This window comes from Mya arenaria, chromosome 6 (assembly GCF_026914265.1).
Source record: "Mya arenaria isolate MELC-2E11 chromosome 6, ASM2691426v1".
In the NCBI taxonomy this organism is placed as follows: Eukaryota; Metazoa; Mollusca; class Bivalvia; order Myida; family Myidae; genus Mya; species Mya arenaria.
The window spans coordinates 54312975-54340241 of NC_069127.1; the positions used below are offsets into that span (position 1 = coordinate 54312975).

At 35.0% G+C, this 27267-nt stretch overlaps 1 protein-coding gene across 1 annotated transcript in view; it reads right to left on the minus strand.

Annotated features, from left to right (window-relative positions):
* Positions 1-5841: 5841 nt before the first annotated feature.
* LOC128237897 (uncharacterized) overlaps positions 5842-27267 on the minus strand; it is a 29012-nt gene continuing 7586 nt past the window's right edge. Inside the window, exons 2-10 of the mRNA XM_052953474.1 lie at positions 26658-27141; positions 26317-26612; positions 17352-17510; positions 15572-15758; positions 8006-12301; positions 7296-7496; positions 6954-7118; positions 6580-6740; positions 5842-6210 (exon numbers count right to left, since the gene is read on the minus strand). Of these exons, the coding sequence (XP_052809434.1) occupies positions 5842-6210; positions 6580-6740; positions 6954-7118; positions 7296-7496; positions 8006-12301; positions 15572-15758; positions 17352-17510; positions 26317-26612; positions 26658-27057 (6234 nt within the window). The 5' untranslated portion in view covers positions 27058-27141. The remainder of the gene's footprint in view (positions 6211-6579; positions 6741-6953; positions 7119-7295; positions 7497-8005; positions 12302-15571; positions 15759-17351; positions 17511-26316; positions 26613-26657; positions 27142-27267) is intronic.

Sequence of the window (27267 nt, forward strand, 5' to 3'; positions counted from 1 at the left end):
TACCAAGACGGAAATCTGTTTTTATGGAGTTTTGGCAAACTTTGAAAATGGTTTTAAGAGTTAACGAGTTTTCCCTGTATGGTGACATATAATAGTATAGGGTGGTAGGTGTATATGTCTCCTACAACAACTCCTAGATTTTACCAACTTATTTTACTCCAGTTAGTATCAGATCCAGCCGGAAAACGGTTTTTGTGTCGATTTGGTGACAATTTCAGGCCAATTTACGGGATTTGTGAACACTTTGGGCTTATCTTTAGAGTGTTTTGAATGAGCAAATGTGTTTTCCCTGGCTGTTTACCTATATGAAATTGTAGTCTGTTGTGGCCTCTTCAACAGTCAGTAGGTGGTACTCTGCCAATTTACTTTTGTGAGAACAAGACCCTGCCGTAACACGTATCGTGTGTCAATTGTTTGACTGACTTTTAGGTGATTTAAATGAGTTAACGACTTTACCCAAAATGGTGATCTATATGGTGTGGTAGTTAAACATGTCATTTTAAGTGGTATTCCGAACCGGTTAAACCATTTAAGGCCTAGTTTAATCCTTCTATAAGTGCCCCCCACCAAATAACAAACAAACAAAAAAAGTGTATTGTACACAATTTCTGTTTATTGATCTTAATCAAATTGTCTTATCAGATCTCTGATATGAGTATCTTGCAGTGTAGTTTTTGAGGTTTTATTATAGAAATGGACCTTAAATGGCCCTGAGCAAATAAAAAAAAAATTGGCTCCTACTGTGACATCAGTGCAATTAGCAGTAGATGCACAGCATGGGGTTGTCATACCAAACATTCCTTAAAATAGGCCTTTAGCGATAAATACTTCACGTGTCGTGACTGTACTGAATATGGAAACTATATTTATACGAATAAACATTTTTTATAATCGGTTGCTCTCACAATTGGCCAATAGAAGGAAATATAATGTATTATTTTCCTGTTATAATATTATAAATAAAACAAAAGCTGCAGCCTAATGTAAACTTTGTCACGAGCTTCAAGTGCACAAGTGAATCTACGAACAGTGATGTTGTGACTCACACAAAGACAGAGGTTGGTCTGGATAAAGATTTCCTGTAAATGAGTATCTAAAGTACTTCAATTTCATAGCAATTTCTTTAGTAGATGCTTCATAAACAATATGCCAATTTATTCAAAAACGGAAGTACAAATAGATGTATAATTTTATACACTTAAACATACCATTACAAGCGGTCATGCTACTTAGACGTTTTAGGATTTTATAAGAAATACTTAAAACACTCAGAGGTACTTAAAAATATCCGATCATTGTTCTTGATAAAGGCTTAACCGAATACTTTTAAATATACACATGTAAGCTGAAAAATAAGGATAAATTGAATTTAAAGCATCTGAAATGTCATTTGGGTTGATAAAAACTTCGAAATTGCAAGATATATGTTGCTAAGATTTGTTTTTTATATTTTAATTTGAAACCATAAGTTGGAGTGTTAATGTAAATATGAATACAATTTATGTAATTTATCATTATGTACTCCGCATATTTCAATCTAGTGAGTATCAGAACAAGCCAGACAACGGGTTCAGTTTCGTTTTTGTGGCCGTTTTTGCGGGTCCTTTAAACGCTATTTCAAGCTTTCTTGAAATGGTTACCTATATGGTACCTTACAGGTCCTTTAAACTTTAACACAGCAATCGGTTCTTAAGTAGTTGGGTCATCATCACCACCACCACTACCACCACCACCACCACCATCATCATCATCATCATCATCATCATCATCATCATCATCATCATCATCATCATCATCACAATCATCACCATCATCATCATTATCATCATTATCATTATCATCACCACCACCACTACCACCACCACCACCATCATCATCATCATCATCATCATCATCATCATCATCATCATCATCATCATCATCATCATCATCATCATCATTATCATCACCATCATCATCATCATCATCATCATCATCACCACTACCACCACCACCATCATTTGAAACCATAAGTTGGAGTGTTAATGTAAATATGAATACAATTTATGTAATTTATCACTATGTACTCCGCCTATTTCGATCTAGTGAGTACCAGAACCAGCCAGACAACGGGTTCAGTTTCGTTTTTGTGGCCGTTTTTGCGGGTCCTTTAAACGCTATTTCAAGCTTTCTTGAAATGGTTACCTATATGGTACCTTACAGGTCCTTTAAACTTTAACACAGCAATCGGTTCTTAAGTAGTTGATCATCACCACTATCACCATCATCATCATCATCACCATCATCATCATCATCATCATCACCATCATCATCATCATCATCATCATCATCATCATCATCATCATCATCATCACCATCATCATCATCATCATCATCATCATCATCATCATCATCATCATCACCATCATCATCATCATCATCCCCAACATCATCATAATAAGCAGGAGCAGCAGCAGCAGCCATCAACGTAGTCATCATTACTTTTATCGTTATTATTTTACATAATCGTAATTTTAAGCATTATAGCAGAACAAAAAACGCAAGTCAAATTACATCAATTTATTAACACATTTACATTATTCATATTTAGCACTTTGGCTCGGAAAACTTTATATTGCACATGAATGTATAAATATAATGTTTTATGATACATTTATAGTATCGACAATAAAATATCCCTGAAAAAATAGCGGCATTTAAAGTCACTTATCAAATATACAATTCCACTATCAAACATTTCATGAATACAAATGTTTGTTGCATAAAAAAACATAATGTTATAAAACAATTACAACAACATAAATGTAATATCTATTCGCTGAAGAACTATATATAAGAAATGTATAAAACGTACATAACATTTACAAACATGCTACCTGTTTGACGAAATCATATTTGCATCATGCACTTTAAGTACATACTAAAAAACATCTGAATTGCATGCTTAACCTTTTTATGGACATAATTTTAATAAACTACAACACTTTACGAATGTTGATTCTAAGATTGATTGACAACATAACAAAAGCTTCTAGATCAGGCTTTGAAGTCATACCTATATCTATTTTTTGAAATGTTCAGAGGCATAGCTCAATGCTGTGAATCAGTTTTCAATTAAAGTTGTTTCCCATTCATTGTGAAAAATATATACATAGTGAGCGTTTTTACACAGATTTAAGTCATCGTCGGAGACCAGCTAATGACGGATTCCGCCCATATTTGATACACTTGAATGTATGTTATGTCTTTGAATACTCAATTTGAGCCTCTGGATTGTATTGTCGTTATCAATTTCCTGATTGTTTTCATGTTGTGCATGAATTTGAGTAAATAAATGTGTTGACTTGACTTGACTTGACACGCTATTTTTAAAGAGTTATTGTATGGTTCTCTTACGGGTATCCGACGATGATTATTTGTAAAAAAATGTCTTATGGTGTAAATTTATAATCGAAATCTGAGTCTATGCCTTGAACATTTACATAATTACCTTTAGGTATTCCAAACACAAATATGCGATTTTTTATGTCTGGTGATTTTAATTTTTTTTTTTCAATGGGTTTTATCTATAAAAAGGAAATGTGAACCTTTTAACAAAAATAATGTAATTATACAACGATTATGTTTGCTCTGCAGGCAATTTTAACATTAAAACTAATTGATCAGAGAACTAGCTTATTTGTGGTTTGGAATTCTTAAAAACTAGTACACAATGAAGCTTACACATATTTAGAAGTAACTTTAATACAACAAAAGAAAAACAAATATCAGTGTGCCCTACTTGTAAAATATTGATGAGTCAAAGGATTTACATAACAATACACACTGTAACTCATAACCATTTTAAAGTAATTTTAATAAAACAAATGTATAAACATCAATATGCCGTACTTGAAAATTTGCTTGTAAGATAATACAGAAGCAATGAAATACAGTATTTGGTTCTGCCCTGAAATGCTTTTAATCTATAAAAGTGTTGACAAAAGACTGTTACAAGGTCAGCTACGGAACTTGCAATGTGTCTCTTTAAAGTATTTTTTCAATGTTCGCATGACTGCCTATAAATAATTTGCAATTTAAAAAAAAATGGTTGTTAGGTTTAATTTCTAGAGGAAAAACGAAACAAAAATAATAAATAATATAAGATAATAGTATCGTATTAATTGAAAGAAAGTTCTATTAGAGAATTTGCTAAAACAAATTAATTATGAGAGAAATACTAATAAAATTTCTGTCTTGATTCAAACGTATGAAATAGAAACCTAGACGACCTTTAATATATTTTGTTTGCGGCAGACCCATGTACTACTATGAAATAATAGGAACAGAAAAATGTTGAAACATAAAAATGTTATATTCTTAATACTTATTTGAAAAACTATTTAAAGTATAATGCTTTCCAAATATGAAACATTTTAAACTGGTGCCAGTTTTATCACTGTTTGAATTTTGACATAAAGGTTTGTAATACAAATGACAGAAATTATACACATATGAGAACAACATACGAATCCAAAATGTTTAAAGCGACTCGCTCAAAAATATGTTTGCAACAATTATTTAAACCTTTTTGGGATCGAGTAACGTTAAATACCTTTATGAGCAAATACGAAACAATGACTGTTACATATTCTTTGAACAACATTTTACAAATCTAAGCCTATAAAACATATCTTTATATTTAAGGAAACATTGTGTATTTACATTTAAGTAAACATAGTGTATGTTCAATCACCATTTTAAAATATTATTTAAAAACATAGATGTCTGATTTAATTTTATTGCAATGTTTACTCATTAAGACAAGCGTTTACTTCACAATTACATGCAATACTTGTTTATGATACCTGACACTATGAAACTTGAACGAGTCCCTTTAATGCATTCATGCAAAGAAATATAACAATTATTAACTCATAAACTCATAAAAATATCTTGAGCGTTGCAAATATACAATGTATATACACATGAATCTATATTAACATTCATATTATTTGGTAGCAAATGAACTGTGTCAATGACATACTTATCTCAAAACGTTTGTGAACGTTCTCTATGCGATATTTAAAGTGTGACATAAATACATGTTCTATACAGGCATAACACACACAAAAATATATATACAATGTAACTATGTTCTAGCTTATCTAATATGAATCATATATGACTACTACAACCTTAAGCTTTGCTTGGAACTTCGTAGTATATAATCGACATAACAGTTACGAAGTATAAACACTGAACAAACGCTACGCACAGTTTATTCTGTGTGATATCGAAATATGAACCATTTTAAAATGTTCAAAAAAGCTTAGCCTGTTGAAATACTTAAGAAACCTAATGGTAACATACAACCGATTGACTGCGGTTAAATAATCTAGTCATCTTATTGATTTGGTATACGACTAGATAAGACGAAACGAATCTGTTTAAAAGCTTGTCAGGACATGGAGGTTGTTTGCAAGTTTGTTTTTGTATGATGTATGATTTGTATGCGGGAAGTATATCAGTGGATAGAAGCATTACATGATGTTGTGTATGCATGAGTTTCGGATGCTGTTTCATTGATTTCGACAAAAATCGTTGTATACTTGTGTAGGCTTAAGGTTGGAGTCCGTTCTTTAAAAATATAAAAATAAATCTGTTTTTATATACCGTTGCGAATATGTTCTTGATATCATAACTTAAAATAAATATTCATTTTTGTAGTTGCTCGACTCAGAGCGTAGCCATTCGGAAAGTACACATTACACACATGTGCACCATCTCATTGTCTCTTAAATTCTGAAAAGTTATTCGGTACCCTAAATCCTTAACAGAAATATGTATCGTTTGACCACATTACGTATCTCTTTTTGGTTTCAATTGCAACACATTAAGAACAACTGGATTCCTGCATGTAATATCTTCAACCAAATCAGCTGTGCCTGAACTTATGTTTGATGCTGTGGTTTGTATTTCGAATTTCTTTATTTCCCAAACCTGTTGCAAACAGTCTATCGCCGATTCTACTTTTTCAACTGTTGATCCCAAAACATAACATTTAGAGAAATTGATCTCAGATGTATGAAGCCCGAACGGCATTTCGTCGATTCCGCCTGTTGTCCTGTCTGTGCCTTGAATAGGCTCCGAACAATTTAGAAATGATACAAGCTGCTCAGCTGTCACTATTCGTACCTCTTCAAATTCAACCCTCTTTACAGCAATCGTCTGCATAAAATCAAACATATGTCTGTCTAGACACATACAGCGAAACTTAAATAGTTTAAACATTTCAACAGGTGCTCGACTGACCGTTAATGTATTGAAACTTTCTGCAGGTAGATATTCAAACCATATCCTTCTACAAGAATGTTTACATTTAGATGTGAAATGTAAAACAGTGTTGCAAACTTCTGCCTTTACACCAAACAATCGAATCTCCTCTAGATGCGGAAAGCCAAAAATAGTTATTGGAACAGGGCGATCTATTCTGATTGTTTTTAATTGAAAACATTTTGATAAATCTACGCTATGAATATTCGTTGTATTCAATAAGCTTATAATCGTAAGTTTGCTTGAGAACTGCGACCCTCCAACAAAGGACACCTTCATTGGTGGTATCTCTTGTATCAGTTCTGGTTTCACGTAAACCCAGAATTTTTCAAGGGAAGGCGGGTTGATTGTGACGTGTGTAAGACGGCTGTTCTGTATAGTTATCTTAGAGAGATGTTTGAGACTGCTGAGATCCAGATGTGTATCTGCAGAAAATGTCAATGTGTAAAGGCGATGTTCCTGTAGCGCATGACAGTGTTGTATGTTGTTTACAACGTTGTTTCCTATCAGTGTTTCATATGAGATATTTTCAATAACTAGATTTTGTAAATTTTGACAATTTGACAAATCGAGGGTAACATCCATGGTAACGTGCCTTAAACTGAGCTTATGCAGACTGCTAGAGAACTGCGACCCACCAACAAAGGACACCTTCATTGGCGGTATCTCTGGTATCAGTTCTGGTTTCATGTAAACCCAGAACATTTCTAGGGAAGTCGGGTGGATGGTGACATGTGATAGGCGGCTGTTCTGTATAGTTATATTAGATAGATGTTTGAGACTGCTAAGATCAAGGTGTGTATCTGCAGGAAATGTCAATGTATCAAGGCAAAGTTTCTGTAGTGCATAACAGCGGTGTATATTGTTTACAACGTTGTTTTCTATCAATGTTTCATATGAGATATTTTCAATAACTAGATTTTGTAAATTTTGACAATTTGACAAATCGAGGGTAACATCCATGGTAACGTGCATTAAACTGAGCTCCTGTAGACTGCCAGAGAACTGCGACCCTCCAACAAAGGACACCTTCATTGGCGGTATCTCTGGTATCAGTTCTGGTTTCATGTAAACCCAGAACATTTCTAGGGAAGTCGGGTGGATGGTGACATGTGATAGGCGGCTGTTCTGTATAGTTATCTTAGATAGATGTTTGAGACTGCTAAGCTCAAGGTGTGTATCTGTAGGAAATGTCAATGTGAAAAGTTTCAGTTTCTGTAGTGCATAACAGCGTTGTATGTTGTTTACAACGTTGTTTTCTATCAATGTTTCATATGAGATATTTCCAATAACTAGATTTTGTAAATTTTGACAATTTGACAAATCGAGTGTAACATCCATGTTAACGTGCACTAAACTGAGCTCCTGTAGACTGCCAGAGAACTGCGACCCTCCAACAAAGGACACCTTCATTGGCGGTATCCCTGGTATCAGTTCTGGTTTCATGTAAACCCAGAACATTTCTAGGGAAGTCGGGTGGATGGTGACATGTGATAGGCGGCTGTTCTGTATAGTTATATTAGATAGATGTTTGAGACTACTAAGATCAAGGTGTGTATCTGCAGGAAATGTCAATGTATTAAGGCGAAGTTCCTGTAGTGCATAACAGCGTTGTATATTGTTTACAACGTTGTTTCTATCAATGTTTCATATGAGATATTTTTAATAACTAGATCTTGTAAATTCTGACAATTTGACAAATCGAGGGTATCATCCATGGTAACGTGCACTAAACTGAGATCCCGTAGACTGCCAGAGAACTGCGACCCACCAACAAAGGACACCTTCATTGGCGGTATCCCTGGTATCAGTTCTGGTTTCATGTAAACCCAGAACATTTCTAGGGAAGTCGGGTGGATGGTGACATGTGATAGGCGGCTGTTCTGTATAGTTATCTTAGATAGATGTTTGAGACTACTAAGATCAAGGTGTGTATCTGCAGGAAATGTCAATGTATTAAGGCGAAGTTCCTGTAGTGCATAACAGCGTTGTATATTGTTTACAACGTTGTTTTCTATCAATGTTTCATATGAGATATTATCTGTAACTAGATTTTGTAAATTCTGACAATTTGACAAATCGAGGGTAACATCCATGGTTATGTGCACTAAACTGAGCTCATGTAGACTGCCAGAGAACTGTGACCCACCAACAAAGGACACCTCCATTGACGGTATCTCTTGTATCAGCTCTGGTTTCACGTAAACCCAGAATTTTTCAAGGGAAGACGGGTTGATGGTGACGTGTGTTAGGCGGCTGTTCTGTATATTTATCTTAGAGAGATGTTTGAGACTGCTGAGATCTAGGTGTGTATCTGCAGGAAATGTCAATGTATCAAGGCGAAGTTTCTGTAGTGCATAACAGCGTTGTATATTGTTTACAACGTTGTTTTCTATCAATGTTTCATATGAGATATTTTCAATAACTAGATTTTGTAAATTTTGACAATTTGACAAATCGAGGGTAACATCCATGGTAACGTGCACTAAACTGAGCTCCTGTAGACTGCCAGAGAACTGCGACCCTCCAACAAAGGACACCTTCATTGGCGGTATCTCTGGTATCAGTTCTGGTTTCATGTAAACCCAGAACATTTCTAGGGAAGTCGGGTGGATGGTGACATGTGATAGGCGGCTGTTCTCTATAGTTATCTTAGATAGATGTTTGAGACTGCTAAGCTCAAGGTGTGTATCTGTAGGAAATGTCAATGTGAAAAGTTTCAGTTTCTGTAGTGCATAACAACGTTGTATGTTGTTTACAACTTTGTTTTCTATCAATGTTTCATATGAGATATTTCCAATAACTAGATTTTGTAAATTTTGACAATTTGACAAATCGAGGGTAACATCCATGGTAACGTGCACTAAACTGAGCTCCTGTAGACTGCCAGAGAACTGCGACCCTCCAACAAAGGACACCTTCATTGGCGGTATCTCTGGTATCAGTTCTGGTTTCACGTAAACCCAGAACCTTTCTAGAAGAGTCGGGTAAATGGTGACATGTGATAGGCGGCTGCCATGTATATTTATCTTAGATAGATGTTTGAGACTGCTGAGATCAAGGTGTGTATCTGTAGGAAATGTCAATGTAAAAGGTTTCAGTTTCTGTAGTGCATAACAGCGTTGTATGCTGTTTACAACGTTGTTTTCAATCAATGTTTCATATGAGATATCATCAATAACTAGATTTTGTAAATTTTGACAATTTGACAAATCGAGGGTAACATCCATGGTAACGTGCCCTAAACTGAGCTCCTGTAGACTGCCAGAGAACTGCGACCCTCCAACAAAGGACACCTTCATTGGCGGTATCTCTGGTATCAGTTCTGGTTTCACGTAAACCCAGAACTTTTCTAGGGAAGTCGGGTTGATGGTGACATGTGTTAGACGGCTGTTCTGTATGAATATCTTAGATAGATGTTTGAGACTGCTGAGATCCAGATGTGTATCTGCAGGAAATGTCAATGTGTAAAGTTTCAGTTTCTGTAGTGCATAACAGCGTTGTATGTTGTTTACAACGTTGTTTTCTATCAATGTTTCATATGAGATATTTTCAATAACTAGATTTTGTAAATTCTGACAATTTGACAAATCGAGGGTAACATCCATGTTAACGTTCACTAAACTGAGCTCATGTAGACTGCCAGAGAACTGCGACCCTCCAACAAAGGACACCTTCATTGGCGGTATCCCTGGTATCAGCTCTGGTTTCACGTAAACCCAGAATGTTTCAAGGGAAGACGGGTTGATGGTGACGTGTGTTAGGCGGCTGTTCTGTATATTTATCTTAGAGAGATGTTTGAGACTGCTGAGATCTAGGTGTGTATCTGCAGGAAATGTCAATGTGTCACGGTTCAGTTCCTGTAGTGCATAACAGCGGTGTATGTTGTTTACAACGTTGTTTTCAATCAATGTTTCATATGAGATATCATCAATAAGTAGATTTTGTAAATTCTGACAATTTGACAAATCGAGGGTAACATCCATGTTAACGTTCACTAAACTGAGCTCATGTAGACTGCCAGAGAACTGCGACCCGCCAACAAAGGACACCTTCATTGGTGGTATCTCTTGTATCAGCTCTGGTTTCACGTAAACCCAGAATATTTCAAGGGAAGACGGGTTGATAGTGACGTGTGACAGGCGGGTGTCCTCTATAAGTATGTTAATGAGATGTGTACAATTCGAAAGGTCGATATGGTCATCGCGGAACGTAGTGTCTTTTACATATAAGATAACCAATGAAGCAGGTAATATTTTCGGATGCATTGCTGTAGTGAACGTATACTTGATTATGAAAATTGTTTCCAAATCTAATGCGCTTTTTTGCAAATGTTCATTATCAGGTTCCATTACAAAATCCGATTTGAGCAAAGCGTGTTTTAACGTAATTTGAGGCTTTCCAATTCCATTGTTGAAACACTCTTTGTGGGCCATTTCAATTGTAGATTGATAGTCTTTAAGCTCAGAAGTGTAATATATACCGTCCCAATAAAAGAAACGTTTTTTTTTATTAAAAATATCTAAACACTTGCATCCTTGTTCATAGTTCATTACACATAAAAACGACAAAATATCGGGTGACATAACAGATTCAAACTTCTTTATAAAGTTTTTCCAAACATCACTTTCGAAATCTTGGGAAGAAAGAAATACACAGGCAAGCATCTCCTTATAAGTCTGATGTAAAAATGTGTACGTATTGCTCTCCTCTGATAGTGTTTTCAAGCTTGTTTTCGAAAGAAGTCCAGATTTGAGAAGTACCGTCGTTTCCTCTTTCTTAAGTTTTCTAATTTGGTGTTCCTCTATGACATATTTTGTATCGTCTAAGAGTGAAAAGGCAGCCAATTTTCCAATATCGTTAATTAGTTCGGCCAAGTCACTGCATGTGTAATTTCTTTCATCAAAGCATTTGGGGAGGGTATATGTTTGACCGTTTTTCTTATATAACTCACTCAGACCTTGTACGAGTGATTCCTCCTTTTTTTCGACACTACGTAGCATCAGTTCTAACATGTTTGCGTATATATGCGACCTTGTCTTACCAAGGTACGTCAAATCCTTCTTATCAGATACAGCCGTTGCATCGTATTCTGTACACGGACTGTCCCCGGTAACGTTATCCTGACATGTTTTATTCTCACTGCGTTTGTCGTGATAGACACATAACAACTGCAAGGTTAACATAGGATTTTGGAGATGAGATTCTAAATGCTGATTTTTAATAATAGATAAGAAGTCATCAACATTATATGAGGTGCTGAAATGTGTGTTCAAACAATTGTTTGAATGTAACACAAGCTTTTCTGACACTTCCGGGTTCATAATGTCAACTTGTGCATGTGTATATGTACTTTCACTGGGCATGTTTATACTTGCAAGTTTCCAAGGACGTGATGTTATGAGAATAGAGTACTTTCTATTGGCGGCTAAGGGCATGAGAGAAGGAATGTCACATTCATCTAATCCGTCTAAAATGAACAAGCCGTTTTCGTTCGATAGAAGCTCACCAAAAGCCTTGTTATCCCTAGATAATTCGGTGTGAACTGATTTTGTATGAGAGAAAATGATATCCTCTAAAGTATTGCATTGATTTCCACGTAACTGGATGTAAAATAAATATGTGAACTTATCTAAGCATTCGATTTCACTGAAAAAGTTTTGAGTGTCACTAAGCTTCGCTATGAAATCGGTCATTCCCTCTTTCACCGCGCACCACAAAACAACTAAAAACTTACAAAACGATGTTTTTCCTAGGCCGGCGTCTGCAGTAAGAACGATAATCTGCTTGGAGATGAGCAACTGGTCCAAACTCGTGAGAGGTTCTTTTAAAGGTTTGTTCTTCTCTCTAGACTGAAGAATAACTCTACTAATGTTTGGAGGAACATAGAAGTCTTCAAGTCCGTCATTTCCACATTCAACGAAGGGACCAATCATGAGCGTACAGTTGTGTTCGCGGTGGTATTTTATAAGTGTGTCTTTTAATTCTGAAACAAAAAAAATAATGTTGTAGGTAAAAAGTTATGCAAAGTGGGTACTATTCTTACGGATATTTGTCACAAGTCGTCATTTAAAAATCAACTGGTTCAGGACATTTGTATGTGAGCTCACTTATATATTTCCTGGACGAGTTGAAAAAACTGTGTAGTTTATTATGACGTGTGTCCGATGATTTTCAGCCCGTGCCTAATTCCGGCATTACAGAATTGTAGAACCTAAAATAGTTCAAAACGTAATGTAGCTTTCATTCAGTGTTGATAGGATTCGTCGCCTTTTGTCATATAATACACAATTCTATTCAACGAGTTCAGCAAATATGTAAGTAAGCAAGTCTTTGGCGAATATACTAACATAATTCCTGGACTAGTTGATGTAAGGTATGTTTAATATTATTAGGAGTGTCAGTTTCTTTTATCACATGCTTCAACGACTGAGCTGTTTTACCTGCTGGAGTCATGAACCGAAGATTACGGAGCAATGTAATTTAGCGCGTTACATGCATTGCAGAAATGAAGTACCCGGATTAATTTTAAACCACAATTACATCATGATTTTTTTTATTCTGATTATAAGTAGTGAGCATACTTAGATGATATTCAATCAAATTTACAACAAGAGCTGATGTAGAACTGCGCGCTTGAGTATACTGCGCTTTGTCTTTGAAATGAATTCAATATGGTGTATAATTATGTTCTTGTCAAGAAGAGTAACAAATAAAATAAAGTTATCAAGAGACACAGCAATGCGACGAATTGTGCAGATCGATGCCGGGCGGCATATTAACACCTTCATCCACTACCCCTCTTCGTTTTTTTTTCTTATTCGGGGGTTTTTGTATGACAAATCTTCGACCTGTCAAAATTTCATTACGCAACTGCGTACATGTATTTTCGTACAGTCAGCTACGCGCCTGGTATTCGTTGTGAGCTCATTTTAAACTGTTTCTTGAAATTCACAATTGCACAGTGACCTTGATCTTAACGGCTCTAAATGAAACTCCAAGTCCTCCATAAGCGTTTCCCACATACCAAGTTTGGTCACTTAAGTTATTCAGTACCAAACGGGTTATTTTGTATTAGTTACAGTGATATTTACCTTGCCTGAACTCCTAGTACAGTCCCATTAACGTTATTCATAAATTATTTTAATATACCAAGTTTGGTGACTACATGTCAAACCGAACTTAAATAATTCGATACCATGGGAAGATTGACGCCGCCCTCCCGCCGAACGTACGTCATTCTACTAACCACTGGCCTCAAATTCTCGAAACTTCTTAAGTCCCTTTACAGGATAAAGCTAAACCCAATATTTTCATTTTTCAATATTTTGCGTTTTATATACTCCTTTAAAAGTTTTAATCCTTTAATTTTGAATTATCGTTACGTTTATCACAATAAAATACTTTTCATTTATCAAAATTTACTATAAGTATGTACTTTGGCTGTTTGAAATAAGCGACTTAAGCCTGTTAAGCTTAAGAAGTTTCGAGAAATTTGGGCCAGGTTTCAAAATATAACATGTGTCTTTTAGAAGCAATAAAAAATATAAAGAGAAGTCTATCAAGGGCCGTAACTTGCCATGAAACTTTAACCTGACTCAATGTGGCAATAAATCAAAGTTTTTAAGTTAATCAGGGACCATAATTTATATGATATAATTTTATGTAACATTTTGTGATGGTCCTGAACAACTCTGTGAATTATTAAGTAAATTGGATGAAAGAGTTTGAGTTATATAGGTCAAAATGCTAATAGTCGACTTCAAAACAGTATACTTTTAAAATCAAAAAGATTTATATTTTATTTTGACGTCATATCCGGTTGGATGACGTTATAGTTTGTGAAACGTTTAGACGTTGATTTCAAACGACTAAGTACCGACCGCTTTTAAAATTGCTTTCAGGAAATCAAGACAAAATACGACGCTTTCCTTTTAAGATTAAATAAATCATTAAATGTACTATTGTACTATTGTATTTAAATAAATATTCATCTCAAATACAAATTGAAAGTAACCTATGTCTTGCTAGAATAGCGCCAATTGAAGTATTGTCTTTGCCAATTAATTTGTTAATAAACATGCGAGGTGATATATTTTCTGACCAACATAAACAGAGCAATACTATATTACACATGTGTATTACATAATACGTAATGGCTTAGTCAAACCGGAAGGAAGGGCTTTTGATAAATAAGAAATATAAATGACTTAAAGAAAGATGATATTCAGTAAGAATCGCAATATAAGCAATATACCTTTAAAAAAATGTGCCTTCATATGAATGGTGATATCACACCAGCTAAGAAATCAAGGTTTCCTAGTTTGCTGATTGAAATGTAAAATAAACTACCTTATTGCAAATAAATCTAAATCATAAATCAAATGTTTGACATATGGATATTAAAAATAAGAAATTATTGTTTTCAAATTAATTGTTTACCGATATGCGGAGTGATATTGCTATATTAGATATGTGATGCGGAATAATACATGATGGACATATTGAACAAGAAACAACCAGAAACAAGGTGAAACACTTGATTTTTTATGTATATAGTAATTGCATTCGTTCTTATTTAGCATATCGCATTATGGCAAATGAAATACTAGCTAGTAACACATGCATTGCATTAATTAGTGTTCGAGCGTATGTAACAGGTTTGTTTTAGCATAGTATATTCCTAATAATATGTATCGTGTGTTTCCTTCCCAGACACGCGCGAAAGCCGGTAAAGTGGCTTTTCAAAAACGGTGACAAAATGTTTTAAGTATATTTCATTAGCAATGACTTGAAGCTGATAACCAAGCAGCACAAACCAAATTTTCCTGGTCAAACGTGCTCAATGTTCCAATTCACAACATGGATTTCATGAAGACAATCCAATATGCACCTTAATAACAGATGATAGACATACAGACGGACACACGAACGGATGGATTGATAATTTCATAGCAAAACACGTCCTGTCTCAATTCGGCTGTCCTTTAAATAAGATCTTATATATTTTATCAGATTTAAAAAGTTGTCCTTACTTTGCCACCTCCAGTAAACAAAATGCGCGCAAAGCGCTAATTTAGGAAGTTACTTTTATTTTGGACTAATTTATGATCAATGTTATAATGCTTTTATATGTTAATTTCTTTAAGACTTACCTATAAGATCGTTTAATCTATCAATTATATCGTTTTAATAAACATGTATTTTACAGTAGACATTTAAGTGTTCATTTATGCCTACTAATAACGGGACCTACCTGATTTAAAGCTATCCATCCCGGAAATTACATTTTGTTTCAGAACTTCTTCCATCTTCATTTCCAGATCGTGAATTCGATTATCGGTTTCCAGACTTGCAGTAGTAAGCCTTCTCAGGTAATCTACCGAATCCGTAATGGCCGCCACAACCTCTGACCTCTCTATAATAAGTTCGTCATTCTCCAGCTGATAATGAAAATAGTTTACACAGAATACAATGTCAATGTTCTTTGATATTTTTGTTATATATTGATATGTGACATCAGAGGCCTAAGGCATCAGACAATAAAAAGAAAGTAAGCATAGATGCGCCTGGTCATATACCATGATGCGAATGGAAACCTTGATGTCCCGTCTAACTTTCCATGACAAGATGGGAGCATCGATCCTCCTGGTCACTAACCGTGACACAAGTGTATATGCCTTGATCCGCATGGTCAACTACCTTGACACAAATTGTAGCCGCGATCCGCATGGTCACTTACCGTGACGCGAATGGAAGCATCGATCTGCCTGGTCACTTAAAGTGACACATATGGTAGACTCGATCCGCATGGTCACTTAAAGTGACGCGAATGGAAACCTCGATCCACCAGGTCACTTACCGTGACGCGAATGGAAGCCTCGATCCGCCAGGTCACTTACCGTGACGCGAATGGAAGCCTCGATCCGCCAGGTCACTTACCGTGACGCGAATGGAAACCTCGATCCGCCAGGTCACTTACCGTGACGCGAATGAAAGTCTCGATCGCCTGGTCATTTACCATGACGCGAATGGCACCCTCGATCGTCAGGTCATTTATCATGACGCGAATGAAAGTCTCGATCGCCAGGTCATTTACCATGACGCGAATGGAAGCCTCGATCGCCTGGTCATTTATCATGACGCGAATGAAAGCCTCGATCGCCAGGTCATTTACCATGACGCGAACGGAAGCCTCGATCCGCCAGGTCACTTACCATAACGCGAATGGAAGTCTCGATCTTCCTGGTCACTTACTATGACGCGAATGAAGTCTGCATCCGCTTGGTTACCTACCATAATGCGAATGGAAGCCTCGATCCGCCAGGTTACTTACCATAACGCGATCCGCTTGGTTACCTACCATGACGTGAATGGAAGCCTTGATCAATTTGTTCACTTATTATGATGCGAATGAGAGCATCAATTAGCCTGGACACTTACCATACCGCGAATAGGAGCCTTGATCCACCTCCTGTAGTTACCATGACGCAAATTGGAGAACGATCAGCCTTTTATCTTACCAAGACGCGAATGTGAGCTCAATTCTCCTGATCAATTACCATACCAATACATGATGCCGTTAAATATCTTTGTATAGGTTAGAGTGTATTAAGTAATTTATTAGTGAATAAGTAACCTAAGTAACCTTAGCGCATCGAAGCGATCATTGTTTCTTATTCACGAAGAAATTACTTAATAAGTTCTAACCGACTTAGTGTTAGCCCCTCCCAAATTGCATAAGCTTTAAAATTAAGCCGTGCGCCTGTCAAAAAAAATTGTCAATCAATGCAGGATATCATGACGTCATTTGAATCAGAGTTGACACTGAAAATACGCATTTGCCTATGCAAACAGTAGGCGTGGCTATATGCGCATGCGCAGTAGTAACAATTTACTTAATACTGAAGAGTCGTCTACAGACATAAGTAACGATTCTTCGAAAATCAGAAACATTTGTTTTAAAAATACAGCGCCCCTGATTGGCTGACAATATAGGGCAAACACTAAATAACTTATATTTGTGTATATGTTACCTGATACAACTGGTTTAATGCGTCTTTTGCAAGAGGGTTGCCTTTGCTGAATGCTGGGTCAGAAAATAATGCTTTCAGATCAGATAGCCAGACATTCAAGTCATCATCAGTAACCTCCAATCCTGGCGCATGGCGAATATTCTTCCCGACATCCCGGACCTTTATCAAGGAAAATACAAGTGTCTTAATGTACCAAAGTAAATGTTTTACACTCGTATATTAGCGTAAGCTATATGTATAAAGTGCCTAAATGGGTGTGATCTTAATGTATAAAGTGCGTAATGGGTGTGGACTGAATGTATAAAGTGCCTTAATGGATGTGATCTAAATGCATAAATTAAGTAATTGGTGTGAATAAAATGTATAGAGAAATTAATGGATGTGATCTAAATGTATAAAGTGCCTAAATGGGTTGGACTTAATGTATAAAGTGCCTTAATGGGTGTGATCTAAATGTATTTAATGTCTACTTGGGTGTGAACTGAAAGTATATAGTGGGTAATGGGTCTGGACTTAATGTATAAAGTGCCTTAGTGGATGTGATCTTAATGTATTAAGTGCGTAATGGGTGAGGACTAAATGTATAAAATGCCTAAGTGGGTGTGAACTGAATGTATAAAGTGCGTAATGACTGTGGACTAAGTGTATAAAATGCCTAAGTGGGTGTGAACTGAATGTATAAAGTGTGTAACGGGTGTGAATTAAATATATTTAATGCCTTATTTGGTGTGAACATAATGTATAAAGTGCGTATTGGGTGAGAACTAAAGGTATATTATGCCTAATTTGGTGTGAACTGAATGTATAAAGTGCGTTTTGGGTGAGAACTAAATGTATAAAGTGCCTAAATAGGTGTAAACTGAATGTATAAAGTGCGTAATGGTTGTGAACTGAATGTATAAAGTGCCTAAATAGGTGTGAACTGAATGTATAAAGTGCATAATGGTTGTGAACTGAATGTATAAAGTGCCTAAATAGGTGTGAACATGAATGTATAAAGTGCGTAATGGATAAGGACAAAATGTATAAAGTGCCTAAATGGATGTGATATAAATATATTAAGTGCGTAATGAGTGTGAACTTAGTGTATAAAGTGCCAAAGTAGATGTGTAAAGTGCGAAATGGGTGTGAACTAAATGTATAAAGTGCCTAAATAGGTGTGAACTGAATGTATAAAGTGCATAATGGTTGTGAACTGAATGTATAAAGTGCCTAAATAGGTGTGAACATGAATGTATAAAGCGCGTAATGGATAAGGACAAAATGTATAAAGTGCCTAAATGGATGTGATATAAATATATTAAGTGCATAGTGAGTGTGAACTTAGTGTATAAAGTGCCAAAGTAGATGTGTAAAGTGCGAAATGTGTTTGAACTAAATGTATATAATGCCTAAATTGGTGTGAACGGAACGTATAAAGTTCGTATTGGGTGTAAACTAAATGTTCAAAGTGCCTGAACGTGTGTGAACTTGATGTATAAAGTGCGTAATGGGATTGAACTGAATGTATATAATGCCTAAATGGGTGTGAAATGAATGTATAAAGTGCGTTATGCGTGTAAACTCAATGTATAAAGCGCCTATATCGGTGTGAACTGAATGTATAAAGTGCCTAAATGGGTGTGAACTGAATGTATAAAGTGCATAATGGGTGCGAACTGAATGTATAAAGTGCATAATGGGTGTGAACTAAATGTAAGATGCCAGAATGGGTGCTAACAAAGTGTATAAAGTGCGTAATAGGTGTAAACCTCATGTAAAAAGGGCGAATATGGTGTGAACTAAATATATTATGCCTAAATGGATGTGAAATGATTGTATAAAGTGCTGTATATATGTGAACTAAATGTATCAAGTGCCTAAATCGGTGTGAACTAAATGTATAAAGGGCCTTAATAGATACGATCTAAATGCATAAAGAATGTAATGGGTGTCGACTAAATGTATAATGTGCCTAAATTGGTGTGAATTGAATGTATAAAGTGCGTAATGAGTGTGAATTATATGTATATAATGCCTTAAAGGATGTGATCTAAATGCCTTATTTGCGTAATGGTGTGAATTAAATGTATATAATGCCTAAATTGATGCGATTTAAATGTATAAAGTGCGTAATGGGTGTGGACTAATTGTAAAAAGTGCGTAATGGGTGTGAACTAAATGAATATAATGCCTTAATTGATGTGATTTAAATGTATAAAGTGCGTAATGGGTGAGGACTAATTGTATAAAGTGCGTAATGGGTTTGAACTAAATGCATTTAGTGCCTAAATGGATTTGATCTAAATGTATAAAGTGCGTAATGGGTGTGAACTAATTGAATAATAAGGCCTAAATCGGTGAGAACTGAATGTATAAAGTGCGTAATGGGTTTGAACTGAATATGTAAAATGCGTAATGGGTGTGAACTAAATGTAAAATGCCTAAATGGGGGTGAACTAAATGTGCAATGCCTAAATGGGTGTTAACTGAATGTATAAACTGCGAAATGGGTGATAACTGAATGTATAAAGTGCCAAAATGGGTGTGAACAGAATGTATAAAGTGCGTAATGGGTATGAACTAAATGTATAAAATGCCTAAATGTGTGTGAACGGAATGTATATAGTGCTTAATGGATGTGAACTAATTGAATTATAATATCTAAATTGGTGTAAACTGAATGTATAAAGTGCGTAATGAGTGTGAACTAAATTTTATAATTTCTAAATGGGTGTGATCTAAATGTATAAAGTGCATAATGGGTGTGAACTAAATGTATTAAGTGCGTCAAGGTTGTGAATTAAATGTAAAATGCATAAATGAATGTGAATTGATTGTATAAAATGCTAAATAAGTGTGAACCTAATGTATATAATGCCTAAATCGGTGTGAACTTAATGTATAAAGAGTGTAATGGGTGTGAACCGAAAGTATAAAGTGCGTTATGGGTATGAGCTAATTGTTTAAACTGCCTAAATGGCGATGAACGGAATGCATTTTTAAAATGCGTAATGGGTTTGAACTAAATTTATATAATGCCTAAATGGGTGTGAACTGAATGTTTAGAGTGCTTAATGGGTGTAAGTTATAACGCGGAATGTTGTGATTAAACGATATGTATTGTCATTAATGTGCAAACATAAAATTATGCTAAATATATAATGCCATGTCAAATATTTCACTCATTTAAAAAAACATTGATTAATGAGGTAATATTAAATTATAAATATCAAAGAGGCGAACGAGTGAAAAAGCATACATATAATAGTAAATTGCCAGTGTGATCGGTTAAATTCTTGTCACAAGAATTAAATACATAATGTCACAAGTTCGGAATATGTAAACATCCATGTCATACAACTATATTGTTTTCAAAACAATAGCTTTAACAAACAGTTTTAAGTTAAACAACTGTCCTTTATTCTGGTTATTCATAAGTTTCTCTAGTTTAAAAATAGAAGGGTATCTATAAAAGCATGGTTTGAAATATTACATCCGTTTTTCATCAAAAACATTTCACTCAACAATATAATGGAATGCATCGCCCAATTTAACGCTACTGCTACAAACTCTTTCATCTAGTGGTGCTCTATTCCAGATATGTGTTGCAATTGGGAGTCTATAGTTTCTTGTTCTGATTTTAACTATTAAATGTAAGTTTTTAGTCGATTGATTCAAGATGCATGGCTCCAGATCAAATTTTGTTTTAAATAAACGGTAAAACATTGCTTTATTGGATCAAGTATTACTAAACCATTCATTTATAAAAATAAACTTTTACTTTGCCTAATCGTTGCTCAGCCATTTTTGGTTCATCAAGTTTTTGCTTTCCGATATATATTATTCAGCCTACATTTACTTAAGATACATTCTAGAATGTGGATCAATAGAATTGTTCCTTTTATAAATTACTCACTATAACTGACTGAATAAATAATTATACATAATATTATGGACGAAAATTTCTTTATATTGCTACTAGTATTTGTAAAATGTCCAGAAGGCAGTCAAATATACTTATTAAAACTACAATATAGTTTCTCTCACAGATCGTAATATGACCGATGCAAATGAAATATTGAGCATACAGTGCATGTATTCAAGTTGAAAAGAGGTAAGGAATGTCAGTCGGCGTTAATTGTAGACTGAAAGTAAGAAATAAGATGGGTTTATAACGAACGTTAACTGTTAACTGTGATTCGGGACAGTAAATCAAATAAGGGCCTTCTACATTGCAAAAGTGGGCGGAAAAGCTAAACAAACGTTTCAAAACTTCATATTTTATTTAGTTTGATGGAATGCTCCTTTTTTGGAGTAAAACATACATTCTTTGGGACTTGTTTTGGGAGAGTAATGAGTTAAACAAGATTTTATCAGTTTTGGGATAAAAAGCACATTCTTTCGGAAAAGTCAGTCGACATTATAGCTTCACCTTTGTGTCATAATGCCCCAGACTTCCTTATCAACAATATCGTCAGAGTTCTTTATGATATCATTTCGAATAAGAAAGTTATTCAAAATAGAATGTTAAATAGTGATTAAATTCATTTCCTGCTTACAAAATCTATTTCTTTTAAATAACTGCAATCACCACAATGCCCCCAGGTATTGTTGATTGGGTTGTTATGATAAATTTGACTTATAAAGATAAAAAAAAAATGTATTTATGATTTTTCCGGGGAAACGTTAATATCTTTTAATTGTAAATCTGATAAAATCTCCTTCCAAAAAATGCTTAACTCTTAATTACAGCCTTACATGTTGGAACGGATATGTGAAAAACTGCATGGATGTTAGAAGAAGTCTGTAAATTATACCGCAATTTTATCTAAGCTTGCAAATCAAACATTATTTATTTTAAAGCATGCAAGCATGCCTGCTCTTCTTAAACAATGATATGTTTGCTGTTTTTATTCATAAATTATCAATTTGAAGCAATTTTCAACATTTTTTCAAAAAGTCGTTCAAGCGATTCAGCGGCCTAGGGCCTATCTGACTTCACGCCGCTAGGCCGCTAACTTCACGCCGCTAGGCTGCTAACTTCACGCCGCAAGGCCGCTAACTTCACGCCGCTAGGCCGCTAACTTCACGCCGCTTGGCCGCTAACTTCACGCCGCTTGGCCGCTAGACTGCTACTTCACGCCGCTAGGCCGCTAACTTCACGCCGTTAGGCCGCAAACTTCACGCCACTAGGCCGCTAACTTCACGCCACTCGGCTGCTAACTTTACGTACATCATTATAAGCCGTGCTTTCTTTTAATCCGTTTTAATATAGCCCCGATCGTGTAAACAAAAGGAAAATATATGATGTTGATATATTGATGTTTGATATATTTGTTGAATAAAATGTATGTAAACTAATACATTTGGTATGAATGTGAGAATGATAGGCTAAAACAATACCGAAAACGCCAATCTCATTTCTACAATGAAATTAATTTCAATTCAGACGCCAGATTTGTTTTGTGACGTTCTCGTTTTTTAGTGAGAATAAAATTAATTTAACTAAGAATCGACCATGGCTTATGATTTTATCCCATTTTTAATAGGTTCATACAAGCCGTAAATTAATGTTTCAATTTGTATATATTTTTCAGGTAGCAAAAACTTGTTAATCTTACTATTTTATGATATTCTACTTAGTTCTCATCCTGGCAAATATTAGATTTAACAATAAAAAGATACAGATTCCATCATTTATGGACGAATATAACGTTTGACTCCACAACTATTCCCATGCATCAAACAAACTTACTTGACGTGGTATATTGACGTTGACGGTGGCGTAGAAATCACGCTAACTCTATCAATTTTCTTATTTTTTTTATAATACTTATATCTTTCAGCAATTTACCTCACCGTCAATTGTTTTTGTTCTTACATAATTATATTCATTATTCTATTCCATTTCCTATGAAATAATAAAAACACACCCTACGCGAGATCGTTTTCGATATAAATACCTCACAAATAACGATGGGTATCAATTTTTGCCATTCCTTATACAAGCTTTTTCGTTATAATACTTAAAATTGATAAAAAAAATTCTTAAAGCTGCAATCTCACAGATTTACCGTTTTTACACTTTCTTTATTTTTTCTCTTGGAAAGAGCAAATCTTTGCGTAAATATCTGCAGACCAATGATATAAGATTGCTGACAAATCTCAGATCGTAGATTTTCATATTTCCGTTCGAAAATTAATGTTTTATGGCTTAAACCGTTTAAGAAAAATGCATAAAATATCATTTTTTTAACTTTAATATAAAATCTGCGATGTATTTTTTGTCAGCAGTCTTATATAACTGGTTTCTATGGATTATCGCAAAAAATGCTTCGTTCCAAGACAAAAAAAATAAAAAAGATGTCAAAACGTTCAATCTGTGAGAGTGCAGCTTTAAATACTAGTACTAAAATTATAGGATTATTTATTCAGCAAACCATCAATCATATTCTGATTTGGATTGTTTAACGGTTTTATCAACGTTTGCGCCAAATAGCACGTGTCCACTATGTGGCGCTGTAAATCCACAAACAACGGGATTTAAAAAAAATATATACATCGTTAAAGTACAGTCATTGACGAATGTTTGTTCAAAATGTCATAAAAATCGGCCGACATTCATATGTTTTGGAGGAACGTGGTCATGTGCCTTAAACGACGTCTGCATTGTGGCCGGCCCTTCACGAATAACGAAATTATAAATGGATGAAATCTGAGCGGTATGAAATTCAATTTAAACAATTTTGTTTAAGGTTTAGAAGTTCGGATTAAGACATTTTTAGGAAGTTTAGAAATATATCATAAAAATGATTGTGTAGAGCAGAACAGTATATATCTTTTTATTGTATGGAGTTAAGGAAACGAAGAGTCTTTATACCAGATACATTAACGAGTGAATAGGATCACCGTGCAAGCCGACGTTAATGTATCAGGACAAAGCCAAGCTGCCCGACTCAAGCATAATGATATGCGTAAATGGATAGATGTGAAAGGTTTGTTATTCGGAAATGAACACCTTTCAATAAAGGTTTTTGTACCCACATACGTATTGAATTTATATGCAAGCGCGTCAGTGCGGGTGTTTAATTTCAGTAACAATGGTAATGGGCGAAGTAGCTATTTTGATATCCTCTAAAAACGACAAATGAATACTGTGTTTTTATGTGAATAGCGTTGTTATTTTTCTGCACACCACCGATTTTAGCACAGCCTACATCCCGTACCAAAAATAACCAAAGCTTCATGAAAAGCACAGCTTAAGCTTAGTTTCAGCTATTCTTTTCAAATAGCTTAACTTTTCAAAAATATTTTTACACAAAATTAGCAAAATCAGCGCTTTTCAAGAAATGTTAGCAAAAGCTGCGATTTTTCAAAAAAGCTTCACTAAAATTATTTGTTTTCTCTTTTTCTTTAATTCTGCGGTTTTTGTTTATAAAGGTTTTTTAATTAAAGCTTCGCTAAATGTACGTTTTTTATAAACTAAGCTACAGCTGCGCCTTTTAATTAGGTAAAAGATTGCCTCTAAGACAAGCTGTGTCTCTTTAATCAAAGCATTATTCATTGGTTCCCTGGAATACGAGTCTAGTGGGGCTTAAATTAGTGAGGTCTCTTATGTTAATGTCAACAATTTGAAGAAAGTAAAACGGTATAAATGGCGGGTTTAATTTTACGTACATGTATCTTATTTTTGTACACCCGAGGTTCATGCATATTTGTATTCATTTAAACGTTTAGGCCATGATTTGAAAATCTCAGAGGACGATTATTGATTATTATTTTTCCTATCGTAAGGTATTTCATAACTAGCTTAGACGCAATGGTGGTAAACATGGTAGTTGGTTAACTAGACTAGAGTAAGATGATATCATATGGTGGTGTGTAAGCTTATTTACACTTGCACTCGGGCCTATCCCATTCGGCGAGTGCTCTGATAAGATTGTTGATGATTATAAGTTTTTGGGGAGAATTAAACAGAAAAAATGTAAAAGGGAACCTCTTTTAACGGCCCTCCCGGAAGTCGATTAATATTTGCTTAGTGGTGCAGCGGGGAATCAACCTTCAATCCCTTGGATGACAGTCAAATAAGTTACCACTACACCACGAATCCGCTACCGATCCGGGTTTTTTTTTTTTTTTTTTTGGGGGGGGGGGCAAAAAGCTGAGGTAATTTGGAGCAAAGCTAAGCTATTTCTGGATAAAGTTTAGCTTTTTTTATACAAAAAGCTAACTTATTTGATCCTTAAGCAAAGGTATTGTACCAAATAAGCTGAGCATTTTTTTCAAAAGCTGCGTTTTAGTCCATTTAAGCTGCGCCTTTTGTGACCAATACAGCTTTGCATTTAGCTAAATTGTTAAGCTCAGATTTAGCGAAGCTTTTTTAGCACGGGCTGTTACGGATGAAGTTAATGATATTAAGACAAAAGCAAAGCTACCACTCAATAACCGTAACGATGTACATGAGGATATAAATCATCTTGAATGTATCATGTGTGTGTCGCGAATAGCTTTACTTATAAGTATGACATTTAAGGAGTATCAATCTCGTATATGGACCGATATTTTAGGCTTGAAATTCGGCGATGAACATACATTGTAAGAGGTTATTCCTCATCTGAAAGCATTATCCAAATCATAAATTTGTAACCCTATATTCATTGGTGGCTCAAAAAAATTGCATAACAGGGGATGATGTTCTATGTTCCCCAAAACAGTGATTAAACAATATTTCAGCGTCAGTATTTCCTTTTGAGGAATTGTTATCTTAGTTGTATAAAATAGTTTATGTTTCAAAGGTATTTATAAATATTAATTATAATATATTCCATACTTAAATGTTTAGGAGAAGATCAATTCAAGTGTATTCAAACATAAAATACATGTTTACATACATTGAATTAAGTGATATAATTTCATTGCAATTTTGACAATGATTAAGCAATTTATGTACATTTGACAATGATTAAGCAATTCATGTACATACCTTGTCGCATATGTTCTGTCGATTAGACAGGTCAGCTGTAAAATACTGTTGGAATTCTTCACAGTTGATGTATACACTGATTATTCCGTTCAAGTCTGTGTCGGTTTCATTGTCCACTTCTGCGTAGCCATCTGGAGGCATAAAGCACTTAGCAATATCCCAAGCGTTAACACACCATTTTCTTGCATCGGTGTTCTTCCATGATGGATTCCCAAATCTATGTTTCTGCTCTATGGAATTCCGTAGCGTACCACAAATGTTATTCGGGCATGGCCTTGTAGGAATGTATTGTTTCGTATTTGGGTCCATATGGAATCTGCACTTTCTCGAAGTACAAACTTTATTTCTTGGATTACACGGTACAATTTCAGCTGTCCTGCAGCTATTGCAATGACAACCAATATCGATACCTTTATTGATTTTGTCGATAACAGTGTTACGATAATCGTTACATTTGACTTTAGGGCACGGACGAAAAATACGCCCCTTGTGAAAACGGCATTGTCCTGAATTACAGATGTTGTTATTAGGGTCACAAGGTATCACTTCAACAATTGAGCAATTTTCACAGAGGTCAGGAAAAAGCTGTTTTATTGCCAATGTTAACTGTTCAACGCGAATGTCATCACAAACCTTACAAGCGAACGGAGCTAGTCCACGTTTTGAAACGTTCACTGCCACTGACCCTTTCAGCCAGTTTCGGCTTCCAGGTGTGGTAAACTGATTTTTGTACTCCTCCATTGGTTATGATTGCTTTAATGTTATATGATTGACAATCTTTTTCGGCAATTCTTCATCCTTTATTACTGTGTGTCACTGCAATATCTGCAAATTAAATAATAAAATCATCTAATATGGTATTTGAATACAATATTTATTTTTTAAATCATATACAAAGTGAGCGTATGAATCGTTTAGTATATAACGAATTATATGGCTCAAAAATATTTT